General features: G+C 41.7%; 1 protein-coding gene and 1 long non-coding RNA gene across 2 annotated transcripts in view; one reads left to right on the forward strand and one right to left on the reverse strand.

The window, feature by feature from the left end:
* The window catches only part of LOC100702212 (dolichyl-diphosphooligosaccharide--protein glycosyltransferase subunit STT3B), a 77,026-nt gene that overhangs the window by 58,584 nt on the left and 3,659 nt on the right, over positions 1-14,783 (forward strand). Inside the window, exons 8-12 of the mRNA XM_003453839.5 lie at positions 770-818; positions 1,607-1,761; positions 9,722-9,933; positions 10,987-11,174; positions 12,366-12,537. Coding sequence (XP_003453887.1) covers positions 770-818; positions 1,607-1,761; positions 9,722-9,933; positions 10,987-11,174; positions 12,366-12,537 — 776 coding nt within the window. The remainder of the gene's footprint in view (positions 1-769; positions 819-1,606; positions 1,762-9,721; positions 9,934-10,986; positions 11,175-12,365; positions 12,538-14,783) is intronic.
* On the reverse strand, positions 9,767-14,781 carry LOC112848217 (uncharacterized). The gene is made up of 2 exons (XR_003222224.1): positions 12,779-14,781; positions 9,767-9,955 (listed from the first exon to the last, which is right to left on the reverse strand). It is a non-coding gene; the product is annotated as an uncharacterized LOC112848217 (long non-coding RNA).

Genomic DNA, 14,783 nt, shown 5'->3' on the forward strand with positions numbered 1-14,783 from the left:
TCCTTATTAAAATGTCACAGAAATATAATTAATAATGTAATCATACATTATATTTATTTATTCAGGAGTCTTATGTAATCAAAGACACTGTGCAGCTTCTTTATAGTGGGCTTACGCACGTCCTATTATGTTACACATACTGTAAGTTTGATGGACGTGCAGAGACCCACCAACTTGCTGTTCAAACCTTCTTCTTGCAAAGGACAGCCAGTCAGAAGCCAGGGTTTTAAAAAAAATGGGATAAATGTAGAATACATAAGGATTGATTTGACCTGTAAATTATGCAAGTCTACTTTAATAGAGTCTTTGATGAATGTGCTTTATTACTTTGTACCCGAAATCACCTGAACCCTTAGTGCCATTAGGTCTTCTTTGGATACTGAGTGCAGGCCAGGTAATTACAGCCCTCATCTAAGGTCATTGAGATGCTTCGTGTAAAGCAATAGCGCTCTCTGATTGGAATCAGTAAGACAACAGCAGCACCCATCTATTATCTGCATAGAAAAGGACCACCTGCTGGCTCTCTAACAGCGGTGATTAGTTTCCGTGCTCTCATTTATCATTGCACCGCCCACATCAGAGAGTAATTTCATGATCGATACATGCAGGAGGAGCGTAGCGGACTAATTAATTGTTCCACCGGTGTGTGACAGAATACGCAGATCACTGACTGTCCACAGCCGTTTGTGGATGCTGGCCTGTTTGTTTTGTTGCACTTGTGAGTACATTGTGCCTAAGTTCATATGGATGTTGTGTGTTTCTTTCTCAGGTTACATTGCTCCATGGAGTGGGCGTTTCTACTCCCTCTGGGATACCGGGTAAGTCACCAAAACTCTGCAGTAGCACAGTTACTCATGCTGGGGATGCAGGTACAGTCAGTCAGTTTCACAGCAGATTTATTCCACTCTGATTTACCATGAAAATCTCATTTATTCAGCTTTGCTCCATCTCACAGCATGTGTGTTTTTGTTCTGTTTTTTTTCCTCTCTCATGCAGAGAGACAAAAGTTGTCACTCAGTTGTAGAAATCACTGCATTTTTCAAGTAGCATACTCACCTTTAAGCCAAATTAAATGCATTACAGCATAGCAAATGCTGTAGCCTTGCCTTCCCCGCTCATTCTAGCTCCCAGATTTTTTTTTTTTTTTTTTGCCATTGGCTAATCAAGTCAGCATGTCACCCTGCCCCATCATAAAATCCCAACCAGATAATGCTCCCCTTCTCTGCTCCCAGATCTGGGCTTACAGAGAACTGCCAGACTGCAGCATCAGCTGTAAACTGCAAAACTCTCACTGAGTGAATGTGCACATGGGTGTGTGTGTGCGTGTGTATGTACATGCTTCAGTAATCTTTTTCGTTTTCTGCTGCAGTGCAGTAAAACTAATTGGGTCACGCTCGGACCCAAGATAACTGACATCAGCCAAACCTGATTCTCTGTTGTCTGCATGAGCTCTCACATGTTCACCATCAACACAGTCACTTTATTTTAGAATGAGTCGGATGGATGTTAACTTTTCTGACTGACACCAGTTCATACAGAGTTTATAGAGACCCCCTTTTTTTTCACTTCCTTTTATTAACTGCTTTATTTCCTGCGCTCTTCACAGCTATGCTAAGATCCACATTCCAATCATTGCTTCGGTATCAGAGCACCAGCCCACCACCTGGGTGTCCTTCTTCTTTGATCTTCACATCCTCGTCTGCACCTTCCCAGCAGGCCTCTGGTTCTGCATAAAGAACATCAACGATGAACGTGTCTTTGGTAAGAACAGAATAAATATTTTTCTTCCCTAAAACGTGGAGCACTCGTCATGGCTCGTTCTTAGTGAAATGCCTTTGTGTGTTGGTTTAAAATGACTCTGTCTTCTGTCAGGATTATACAGTGTAAATTATTTGAAGTCAATCTTCTATTTTTGTTGCCACTTTTAAAGGAGACATATGGCTCATTAGCATTAATCTTTCCACAGAAGCACTTAAAATAGACTCCTTTTTCACTTATTCTTGCAAACTTGCTGGCACAGGTGATTGTGTTGATGCTAAAACCACCTGTTAGCCCTGAGTAACAGCTAATCTTTATCTCACCTGGTAATGGTGAGGGTAGGAGCTGTCTGAGCTGGTGTAAAAGTCCAGCATTGAAGCAGCAACCAGAAAAGAAGCAAAATTATTGGTGGATTTCTGCTCTTTATTTTTCATCCTCTGTCCATCTTTACTGTTCTTGAGTCTGTTCAGAGCTCCTCCCAGCTGTTAACATATTGGCACGCTACCTAGCTAGCTAGCCTGGCCACCAGCTGTGTAATTGTAAGCTGTGCAGTTATCAAGTTGTTGTTAGGATTGTTAAAAGGATAGGGAGTAAGAATACGCGGGGAGGTGCAGGAAGAAGACAGCAGAGTGTGGGAGTATACAGAAGGTGGATGTGCTCGGTGTTCCCTGGTAAACTGACTAAAAGCATGACCTGTAAGCTGCAAAGGGAGCTACGGGATGTCCTCTAAGCTCTGTTGTCTTACGGTGATGTACTGTTGCACACTGATGCACATGGGTTTTTGATGGTGTTGAGCTACAGAATTTGCGCAGTGCTGTGTATACGTTCACTTTCCGGTTACTGTATCTGCTGTTTAGAGTGTTGTGTGACCACCGGAGGAAGAATATATACACAATACACGTAAAGGTAAATGCCCCTTTTACTCTACAGAGAATGTAAACGCCTGTGATTGTGATTTAGTGTGCAGAACAGCAGTCAGTTATCCTCAGAGACACATTCTTTCATCAGCACACACACACTTTGCACATTAAGCATAAATAAAAAGTTTGAGGCGAGTTCCATCTTTTTTCAGATTATCTCTAATTTTGTCTTCATGCGCGAGCCGTTTTGTTGAAGATGAACTTCAGAAACATTACAAGGACTGTGCCAAAGCGATAAAGAATAGCTATAATAAGGTTCCATTATGCACTGGAGAGCCATCGATGTGTGTAGTGCTGTAACAGATGAGTTTTGATGGCTGGTTGGTAAAATAACCATCAAATCCCTTCTGGAAGCTTTTTAGTCTGTTTCTCTTTGAGTTTTTCTGACACTGCAAACAATAAGAAATGGTAATCTGACAAATAAACGCTAGCAGAGTGATGCAACTCTTAACAAGGCTGATTTAAGTATTTCAAATGTGGAGGAATTTCATCAAACTCATTTAGAGAAGATGACTCATGACAAAGTACTTAATATATTAATATCATTTATGTAGCTCAAGTAAACATTGTCCCTTTTTAATAGGCTCATTTAGTGTCCATCACCTTTAAATAGGAGCTGTCTTTTGACTTGAGGATGAGTGCTCACCCTAACAAGACAGTTGCACAATAATCCTGACCTCAGAGTGCACCACAGTTTGCCTTCTGCTATTTATTGAGTCGATATCTGCAGGCTCACAAAGTCCAGTGAATGTGTTTTTTACTTCTGTGGCTTCAGTAGCAAAGTTCTCACTGAGGAGCAAACACTGTTCTTTAGTCTTCACACACTGAGATCCAGAGCTGGCAAAAGTGCAGACATTCTGTACTTGAATAAAAGTACAAATACTACTGTTAAAAAATACTCCAGTAAAAGTTGAAGTACTTATTCAACTTTTTTTACTCAAGTAAAAGTAAAAAAGTACAGGCCTCTAAACAGGAACTTGAGTACAGTCAGGCGTTAAAGTGGATTCAGCAGGTGTGGAACCCTAAAATCAGTTGTAATGGCTCAGTGTGGGGAAAAGAATTACACTCACAATAATTTCTATTGAGAGCTTCAGTAGATTTTCTTAGTGTACAGGCTGTGATCAGCTGACCTGCTGCTCTTTGTGGATGTACACAATTCAACCAGATGTCAGCAGATGTTTCATGAGTTGTCCTGGCTGAAGTCCATCCTCTACATATCTACACATCCTCTTTGTGTTGGATCAAGGACACATCTAAAACCTGCAGGACACCGGCACCTAAGTCCTAGAGTTGCCTACCCCTGCTCTACACTGACAGTACGCCGTTTATGCTCTCTGTTTTCTAGATGGTATAAAGGTGGAATTCAGTGAATTCATCTAAGCATCATCAACTAAAAATCCATATGAATCTCTCCTACACTTAATGTAACCTAACTCTGACCATAAACCACAGTCACTGTGCACCAGCCACACACTGTTCTTTATTTTAAATCCATCAGTACCGCAAACTAACCTGGTTATCCTGCACTAACCTGCAGAGGATTGTTATGCAACTATTAAATAACACAGTTAGTCTGCCTTTAAATCTAAGCTCTCTTCTTCCTCTCCTGTCCTGACTGTTTTATCTTTCTCCATCTCTGAGTGAAGTTAGCTGTGCTGTGAAATACAGCAGCTGGAACTTTGGCTAGCAGCACACAGAAAATGTAAGGAGTAGAAAGTAAAAAGAAAATTAAGTACTAACGTAAAGTACAGATACCTGAAAAATGTACTTAAGTACAGTCATGAAGTCTTTGTACTTCATTACTTACCACCTCCGTTGAGATCCAGTCAAATGCTAGAGTGCCCCTTACTGAGATGTTGTTGACAAAGAAGAAAGCTTTCAGCGTTGCACTCAGGCTTTCATGTAACTGTCACTCAGGTGGAATTTGGGCTCTGGATAAATGAATATCACCCCAATCTGACAGTCCCAGGATTACTCATTGTTATTTTACCATTAAAAGCTCAATAAAACCCATCACTCTGATGCAGGAACTCTCACTTTGGTAATATAGAGTGCATTACACTGGTGAGCATCAAGCTACTAGTTGAGCAATAAAAGCACAGATTAAACTGCACTGGGCTTGATGGAGCTTTCAGTCACATCCTCTGCTCTCAGCTGGAGTTGAGATCATTCTTCCCCCAGTGTTTCTGCATTCTGCATTTTGTATGTTGTTCCTCATCAGTTTATAATGAAATGTCTTTGTTATTGGAAAGAAAGGCACTACCATGTTCAGGTATTATGTTAATTAAATCATTTATTATGCAGATCCCTGCTGCATCTATAAAAATGCACATTCTGTCTTCTTATACATCTTTTTCTTTCAGTGGTACTAGCTCACAACTTACTTAGTTTTGTGACCCTTCGGTTATCAGCCTGCCTCACTGTGGAGGGGATGGGAGACGTCTGCTTTGTTCCCAAGTTGGATGGCACCTGATGGATCAGTCAGAGCTTTTTGAGTCATAACAAACCAGAATGATGACTGCTGTAGCTCATATAGTGACCCATTCCAGAGAGCCAGGGTATAAAAGCCTGACGCAAACAATAAGTAAATAAATAAAAAACTTTGCTGCAAAGCTTCTTTTTGTGCCATGTTGCTAAGCTAGAATGTAAATGAAGTCTCTGGTCTCTGTCTGCACATGTGCAGTTGTATAGTACAAAACATCAGTAAGACATAATCTATTATCAAATCTAATTCTACCACAATTCTGGCACAGAGCCTTGTATTTGCTCTCATGTTGTTCCAAGTCTTAATTTGCAGGGTCTTCTTGTGCATGTCTACATTTTCTCCAAGAACTCAGTCTTTCTCCCACTGTCCAGGTGTGGATGCAACATGGATGAAGTGCCTAAGGGCGCAAAATAATGGGTTGTATGAATATGGGTTAAAGGGTGAATATAGCTTGTAGTGGCGCTTTGAGTAGGCCCTAAGACTAGAAAAGTGCTTTTCGTGCCAGCCGTTGCTCAGAGCTGGGTTTTGAGTAAGCAGACCTTGAGGTGAGATTGATTGGATTGTAAACTGTTTTTGGATTTACTCAAACATTGGAGAGAAAAAAAAATCAGTATGCAGTTACTGCAACAAGGGAATCGTAAGTAATCACGTTTCTTTCTGACTGCCTGTTTATATCAGACATTCTTAGCTTTCAGAGTAACAGAACAGCCTGATCTTCCTCTGTCAGGTGATGAAAACACAGTAACCATGTTCTCTGCACTGTGACTCCAGCCGCTGTCGGTCTGTATTTAGGATTTCTTGGGGTGCAGCCATTTTTTGGCAGCGATTTCTCACAATTAAAGAGGAGTTTCATGTTTTGTTGAGCATTATTTATCAGCATGAAATCATGCTGACGTGTTTATAACTAGCACAGTATCATCATTTCATGGGTACTGGTCATGTGAATAAGTGCAGTGAGTTAAAAAAAACCCAAAATGATACCTGATTTAAAAGTGGTGATGTCCTGTTCGGGGCCTCTTTGTTCAGTGAATCTGCTATTTTTAGATTTCTAACTGGTTCCCTTCTCAGCTGAACCTGTGCACTCTGCAGTTTCATCGCCAGCATTAAAGCTCAAAGAGGAAACTTCAACTCCTGCTTCAGACTGACCACCTCATGTGTTAGGCATCTGCTGTGATGAGAGCTTGCTCTGTAGCTGTGGCAGTTTCCAGTCAGTTTGGTGTCCAAGCCCATAAGGCGGCACATGAGGTCAGTAATGGAACCAGGAGAATTCTTGTTTCCTTCGGCATTCAGCGGATTCTGTAACCTGAGAGCATCTGTCCGAGTTCGATCTGATGGCTGAAATGACCTGACCTGTATTCACCGTATTCGCCTCCCTGACTCCTCATCCGCTTCCTCAAAATGAAAACATTCACAGGTTTGACAGCCTGGAGGAGGATCCAGCGCATTAACAGAGCCACAAGTACAAAGGGACTGAACGGTGCTTCCACTCAGTGATCTCCAAATAGCAGCAGCACTCAAAGCTGTCCACACATGCCCGAGAACATCTGGAAGAGAAGAGCGGCCAAAATTAATCTTTTTTTTCTTTTTTTTCTTTTTCTTTTTTTAATAGACTACTTCCTGAAAAACATTTTCACTTCACAACTTAAAGAGAATCATGTGTGTATGTTGTATAACAGTTGTCCTGGAGCAGCTAGCTCAGCAGTGTTTGTCACGTACACACAGTGTGTGGGCTCCACATATAATTATTCCTGAGCAGCAGTCATCATGGTTTTGTGTGTGTGTGTTTTGATGGCCTCTTCATGTTCATTTCCACCTTTCTGTTCTTTAGACTGCATCACTTCTCCTTTGTCTCCTTTTCGGTTTCTCATTCTGCATCATTATCTTCTCCTGACATTATTGGGAGTTTAGCACCTCGGTCTCTTCTGCTAATTTGGATGCCAGCCTGGTTCTAATGAATCTGTGCTGTGGTTATTTAATTAGAACTGTCTCATTTCAAAGTAAAGTCTGCACAACCGTGAGCACTAGATACATTAATGATTAAACAGTTAACACTGGAAACTGATCGTGTCTCCTGTATCAGCATGAATATAGAGCATAGTTTGTGGTTGAGGTAAGAACATTTGCACAAAAGTAGTGTGTAAAATGGTGCAGATGTAGGAAATGCTTATAATGAAGCTAGAAGGGACGCTGTGAAAGCACAACCCTCTGCCAAGGCCATTCTCCTTTCTTGCAGTTTTAATGTGTAAAACGCATTTGCACCAAAAATTTAATGGCTTCTTGTTTTGCCCACGTTCCACCCCTCCATCAAGAAGATCCAGCCTTGTTAGTTTTTGTGTAATCTTGCAGACAGAAAAACAAAAGACACTGAACACATTAATTAGCCCTCTGCCTGAGCTCTCGCCTTGGCAGAGAACTAATTTATCTCTTTGGATTCATTTATTCTTCTTGTTTGTTGATCGTGTCAACAAACACCTTTCAGAATCCAGCGAGGTCCCAAAGTCTGACAATCTCGTTTGTACAAAAGGTCTTGATTTTATGCAGACTGTGGTCTTGTGTTGGCGTCTGCTCACACAGCTCTGTGACTGCACAAAGAGGCTGGGAATTCAGCACTTGCCTTAACAGCAATCGTATCCTCCTGAAAACGGATGAAAAAAGAATCTTCCCATTGAACTTTTTTTGTGATTTCCTGCCTCTCTGGAGATAACAGAGGCCACCCAAACGCACCAGATATCAATGAAATTGTCCTCTATTTAGTACATCACAGACCATTACAGAGGATGTAAATGAATAGTCTGTTTCTCAGGAGGATATCTATGAGTCCAATGCTGATTGGTTGAAAATTTGGCAGGTAAGGGAATGACAGTGAAGTTCATTAGGAAGAGAAGGAACATTGCATGAGAAGCGCAGACAATTCAATCCAATAAAGCAAAAATCTTCTGCCTGACTGAGGGGCAGCTGTGACTCAGGTGGTAGAGCAGGTCATCTACCAGTCGAATGGTTGGTGGATCTATTGTTGGTGGGGATGCTGTCCTTGGAGTCATGGGAAGTATTCTTCCTCCTCCAAACACGGTGAGTTGAGTTGATGCCAAATGGCTCGATTTGGTCTCATGTGACCACAACACTTCACCCAGTCCTCCTCTGAATCATTGAGATGTTCAGTGGCAATCTTCAAACGTACATGTGCTTTCTTCAGCAGAAGGACTGCAGGATTTCAGTCCTTCATGGTGTAGTGTGTTACAAACTGTTTTCGTGGTAACTGTGGTCTTAGCTGCCTTGAGACCATTGACAAGTTCTCCCCAGTAGTTCTGGGTTGGTTCCACACAATTCTCATTATCGACAAGGTGAGATCTTGCGTGGAGCTCCAGACCGGGGGAGCTTGGCAGTTATTCTATGGTTCTTCCATTTGCGAATAATCGCACCAAGTGTTGTCACCTTCTCCCCCAGATGCTTGGCGATGGTCTTGTAGCCCATTCCAGCCTTGTGTAGGTCCACAGTCTTGTCCCTGACATCCTTGGAAAGCTCTTTGGTCCTGGCCATGGTGCAGAGTTTGGAATCTGGATGGATTGATTGCTTCTATGGACAGCTGTCTTTTATACAGTTAACAAGCTGAGAAGGCTCCCAATGTCAGCTTGTTACCAGTATAAAATACACCTGGGAGCCAGAAATCTTGCTGATTGATGAGGATCAAATACTTACTAAATTCCTGAAAATGCAAATTTATAAATGTTTTGAAATGCATTTTCCTGTTTTTTTTTTTTTAATTATTATTCTGTCTCTCACTGTTCAAATAAACCGACCAGTGAAATTAGACAAAATCAGCTGAGGTTCAAATAAGTTTTTCATTGACCGTACAAAGTGCATTATTTGTGACGGACTCTTTCAGAGGTGCTAATTTAACTGTTTTAACATTGAAACTCACAACTTGCTAACACCAGCCTCTTGCTTGCTTAGATCATAGTTTTTGTTCCTGGTTGAGAAGAATTAAATCTCTGTTGCTGATATGGAAACATAAAAGATCGGGTTAGAGACCTTCCTGTCAGTTTGAAGTCCATCTTTCTCCCCCGGCTGGTTTTTGCACTTTCTTCCTTGCACCACTTTGTTGTTTACTTGTTTCGCTGCTCCTCTCTCCCTTGGCAGTTTTTTTTTTTTTTTTTTTTTGTTGCTCTCTACCTGTTCCTTCCTAATCACTCCACAGATAGGCTTTGATCTTGCACTCCATGAATAAAGCCACACATGCACATTAGGCTTTGTGTTTGATTTTGTGCTGTACTCGTCTTTCTGCTGTTCTGTTTCTACTCATCTTGCTGTCCCCGCCCCCCCCCCCTTTTGACCTCCTTTCCACCTATTAGTGAGGTTTACCCTGTAATAAACACAGAAAAGAAGTGCAGCCATTTCAGGTCGCTATCAAACAGCAAATGCATTGCAGATGTAAAGTGACTTGGTCCCATTAAAGTGACTACTGGAACTTTAATGCAAAACTTAATGAAACTCGTCAAGTTTGGATTGTTGCATTGCGGTCACCTCTGACCTCCTCGTGTCTCTCTGCTTCTCTTCACAGTGGCCTTGTATGCTATCAGTGCCGTATATTTTGCTGGTGTGATGGTACGCTTGATGCTGACTCTGACTCCGGTGGTGTGCATGCTGTCAGCCATTGCCTTCTCCAGCGTCTTTGAGCACTACCTGGGCGATGAGATGAAAAGGCAGAGCCCGCCTGCAGAGGACAGCAGCGACGAGGACGACAGGAAGAATGCCGGCAACCTTTATGACAAGGTCAGGGGTCATCGTGTGTTCCCTGCACAAAATATTTTTTACAGACTTTGATGTCATTGTTTTGTTTAAAGGTACTACGCAGGAATAAAATGGCATTCCATCAATGGGTGGACATGATTCACATAGTGAAAGCTTTTAAAGACATTTTAAACAAGAAATTAATTTTTATTTTTTCAGGAATTTGTTCAAATTAAAATAGTGAAAAGGAAAATGAATGCTAACGCGTATTCATTCTAGCTGGATGTGGAAATAAGCTGCTAAAATCCAAGGCTGCCATCAGCTGCTCTACACCCTGAAGTGGCCAAAAGTAGTGGTTCAAGTTTTTAAACAAATGCACAGCTTGATTTTTAACCTCTGTTGGAGTCATTGTGCTAACGTGAACTAAATGCTTCAGAGTGGGATGAACAGTGGTGTAGAAACATGTTAGAGAAATAAGGATTATTTTGGATTGTGTATCATGCAGAGAATCAAACTAAAGAGCTGGAAATGATCATGAGTCTCTTTTAATTGTCGTGTGACCTTCCTCGTTTTAGAATTCAAAGCTTGAGTCAGATATGAGGCATGAAAATGGGAGCAGAATAAATCACCGATTTTTTTTAAAAAAAAAAAAAAAAAAAAAAAAAGGTTCTGTCCTGTTCTAGTCCTTGTGTGTGCACCACTTGCTGGATGGATCAGAGGGTAAAAGTTTACGGGAAACATTTATCATAAAAAGTTTGAAGTGACAACACTGCAGTTTGTAGCTGTTACGCTCCTCCTCCCCCTTTAACCTTTCAGGAGAAACAAAGAGAACTCGCGTCCAATGTTTTCCTCATCCTTCTGCTGCTTTTCCTCCAAATCGATACGTGGGGAATAATGCATCACCAACCTATCACAGGTCTGCTGAAGGGTGCTGTTAAATGTCACACTATAAAAGCGCTACAACAGTTAATTGTCTGCCTGAGAATTCTCTGCGAGGACTATTAAATAACTCTCTAGTATATTAGCAGCTCGTTTGGACAGTGGACATGTCCTGATGGAGTTTCAGTAACCTTTAACTCGGCTTCTCCCTGGCAGGCTGGGAAGGTGCGCAAACATGTGTCGGAGCAAGAGAAGGCGGAGGAGGGCCTCGGCCCCAACATCAAGTCCATAGTCACCATGCTGATGCTGATGCTGCTCATGATGTTTGCCGTCCACTGCACCTGGGTCACCAGCAACGCCTACTCCAGCCCCAGTGTGGTGCTGGCATCGTACAACCACGATGGGTGAGGACTCTGGCTTAGCAGGACCTCTGTGATTGGAGGAACTATTCTCTGTGTTTGAGCTGTTTACAGCAGAGCTGAGAGTATTCTTGTACCGTTGGCCCCTCTGTAAAGGGTCAGTTCACTGAAATTACATACTTTTTTCCCCTCCATGCTGTAACCGTGTATTTAGAGATCTGCCCTTGACATTTCTACCCTCACTCTAATGTACGAGCACTGTTTGCACCTCTTACAGCAGTGACATTTAAAAATCCAACAGCAGCTTCTCTACACAGACCATGCTGTCATCATATTTTCAGTGAGGTTACTCTCTATTTTGTCTTTCAGTTCTGTGGGCTTAAGTGGATTAAAACATTTGGCTCCACATGCAGCTACCTACCAGATGTGCTGTGTTTTTTTTTTATTTTTTTTTTGTTTTGTTTTGTTTTGTTTGTTTTTTTTTTTAAGTTCTGTTTGCTGAAACTGTTCACTTCATGCTTTAAATGAATAGAGGCGGTCTTAATCCGTAGCAAAGCTCCTTGCTCAGCGGCTCCATGCTGTCACTCCTCTTTCTATCAGAAAACACTGTAGCAGAGTGCTGCACACTCAGTGGAACAGACTGCCGTCAAACGGAGACTGTCAGGCACATTCTGGTTTCTGAGGCAAAGATTTAAAGGGGGACCCATCCAGCTTGTACTTATTTCCTGTCAGAGTTGATGCTGTTACAGTGATGGACGCTGATTATTATTTTAGGGTTCTTACCTTAAAATATAAAGTGCCTTGAGGCAACTGTTGTCAATAAAATTGAATTGAATTCATATTAAACATGGCCAAGGTTTCAAATAATTATGGCTGGTGTATATACAAGTAACCCCTGTGAGCCAAAAGCTCAGGCTACTCTAATAACTACTGAGTTTTTTTCTAACATGTTTATCTTGGGTCCACAGCTCTGAATGTGAGCATGTACCTGCTGTTGACAAGGGGCAGCCAATCAGAAGAGTTTCTTAAAGGGAAAGGAGCTAAAAGCACTAGTATCAGACAGAGGATTAATGGGCCACACCAAGCCCTGTATACGATCAATAAGCATTATTCTCAATTACAGATCAGGCAAAGCTAATTTAATTAAGTTCTAAAATAAACGTAATCAGCTGGAAACGCTTATGCTCAGGCCCAACATCATAGGAGCATTAACATATCTGCAACTGTCCCCAACAGCTCTCGCAACATCCTGGACGATTTCAGGGAGGCCTACTATTGGCTGAGGCAGAACACGGACGAGCATGCCAGAGTGATGTCGTGGTGGGACTACGGCTACCAGATAGCAGGCATGGCCAACAGGACCACGCTGGTTGACAACAACACATGGAACAACAGTCATATAGCACTGGTGAGAGCTGATCTGCCTGTTCCCCTTTATCTCCTGTCTCAGGTTTGGAAAAGCAGGCTTGAGTTTACCCTTTTAAGTCTAAGCCATGGAATGATTGCCAGGAAATTCTAATCCGGGTTGAAGGGTCACTCCCAGAGTTTACACTTCTGCTTGGTCGTGTGTTTGTAGAGGAGTGTTGTCAGAAATGCATTCACTGCCTTGTCTTGTTTTACTCATGTATTCCCGACTTCTTTTCTCTTACCCTTCTTTTTCTGATGGTTGCTTAGTTACACAACTTCTGGTGGATGTTTGTCAGCCCTCGTAGTGCCCTGAGTATTGATGTGTTGTCTTGGTGTATGACACCACCATGTGGACGCAACTGCATCAGTTCACTGCACTGCAAAACACTCAGAGAGCTTAATACTGTACATGTGAAAGAGGCACTCCACAGATTCAGTGCTGCACCGCTACAAAGACGCACTGAGAATGGTGATTTAAATCAAAGCAGCAAAACCTGACTTACTCCTTGAGTCAGTTACCTAAAACCTAAGTCACCTAACAGTTTCTCTAACTGGAAATGGGTTAGTTATAAGTTCTTAGTTATAAGGGTTAGTTATAAGACCTGGATGACTGAGAACCTTCACAGACATATAAGTTCTTTCTTATCAATAAGTTCAAACCATTCAAATAGCTGACTTTGTGGATTGCATCCATATGTGATCCAGAGCACAGACACACAACTATTATTTTTTTAATAATATAAACAGACCTTAAATGATCTGCATTACAAGATAAACAAGTACACAGAGTATGAAGCTGTACAGCATGGGCGTTGGATGCCCAGAGCGAGCTCTGCTATGAAAAACAAGGACAACAACAATATCTTTTCCTCAGCAACAGCCCATGAGGGACCTGTAGTGCATGAAGCTTTTATCACTTGCTTATTCATTATTCAGTAAGAGCAGTTAAGGTTTCACAGCCCTGCTGTCTACTGACCGAAATCCAGAGTATTTCCACTCGAGGTCACTCTGGGTTGTGAACTCTCTGCTATCATTTCCACACAGCTGCTGGGTTGTTGCTGAATAATTCTGCTGAAGAGCCTAAACCGACCACCAGAAGAAAATACTAATTATTTTAGGTTTAAAATGTTTGGTTTATTTCCCTTCTGTATTTTACATAAGCTGCAGACATTAAGTTGCAGTGGGGGAACTGATGATTTGATCCCCTGGTGAATTTGCAGGTTTGCTCACAAATAAATGATGGTAGTTTAGATTTTTATGAAGAGAGACAGAATATTAGCCAGAAATCTTGAAACAAAAACATGAAATAAATGTTATAAATTGATTTGCATCTCATTGAGTGAAATCTGGGTTTTGATTCTCTACAACACTTGATATGTGTGTCATGCTGAAATCAGGAGTCGGTTTCTTCCATTCCAACCTCTCCTCCACCGTCGTAAGAGCAAAGAGCTGTCAAAGGAGGCCAGGAATAAGATTGTAGACCTGCAGGAGTCTGGAATGAGCTACAATACCATCAACAAGAAGCTTTGAGCAGATGACTGTTGGTGCAGTTATTTAGAAATTGATGGTCATGTAATATTTCTTCCGCCCTCGGTCTGGAGCTTTGTTCAAGATCTTGCCTCATGGGGTGAGGCAAGTGAGAACCTCCTTCCCTCAGCCAGAACGTTGACGATGATAGTCGAGTCTTCCAGCATGACAATGACCCAAAACATGGCGTCAAGGCAACAAAGGAGTGGTTAAAGAAGAAGCACATTTCTTATAGTCTTATAGAAATTTGTGGAGGAGGCTGAAGCTTTGAGTTTCCAAGCAGCTAACCAAGAAACCTAAAATGATTTAGAGTTTCTGTAAAGAGGAGTGGAACAAAATCCCCCCTGAGATGTGTGCAAACCCACTGACCAACTACAAGAACCATTTTACTGCTGTTCTTGCCAACAAATGGTTTCTATAGGTCCGGGCATCTTTTGGAGTTTTTTTTTCTTCTTAGAATTCCGACTTTTCTCAAAGAATTCTGACATTAATCTCAAAACTGTGACATTCTGAGGAAAAGGAATAGTTTGCTTTCAGCGGTTGTATCTGTGCAGCTTCTATTTATCTTCCTTACCTAAACTTAAGCATGGCTGCTCTCTGTGGTGCATATTGAGTCCAGCTTGCTCCCACAGCCCAAAGACATGTGTTAGATTAATGAGTGTAAATGGTCTGTGAGGCAGCTTAAGTGTGATATTTCTAACCTGCGGTGTATTTGTGCTC

Source organism: Oreochromis niloticus, linkage group LG11 (genome assembly GCF_001858045.2).
Source record: "Oreochromis niloticus isolate F11D_XX linkage group LG11, O_niloticus_UMD_NMBU, whole genome shotgun sequence".
Classification (NCBI taxonomy): domain Eukaryota; kingdom Metazoa; phylum Chordata; class Actinopteri; order Cichliformes; family Cichlidae; genus Oreochromis; species Oreochromis niloticus.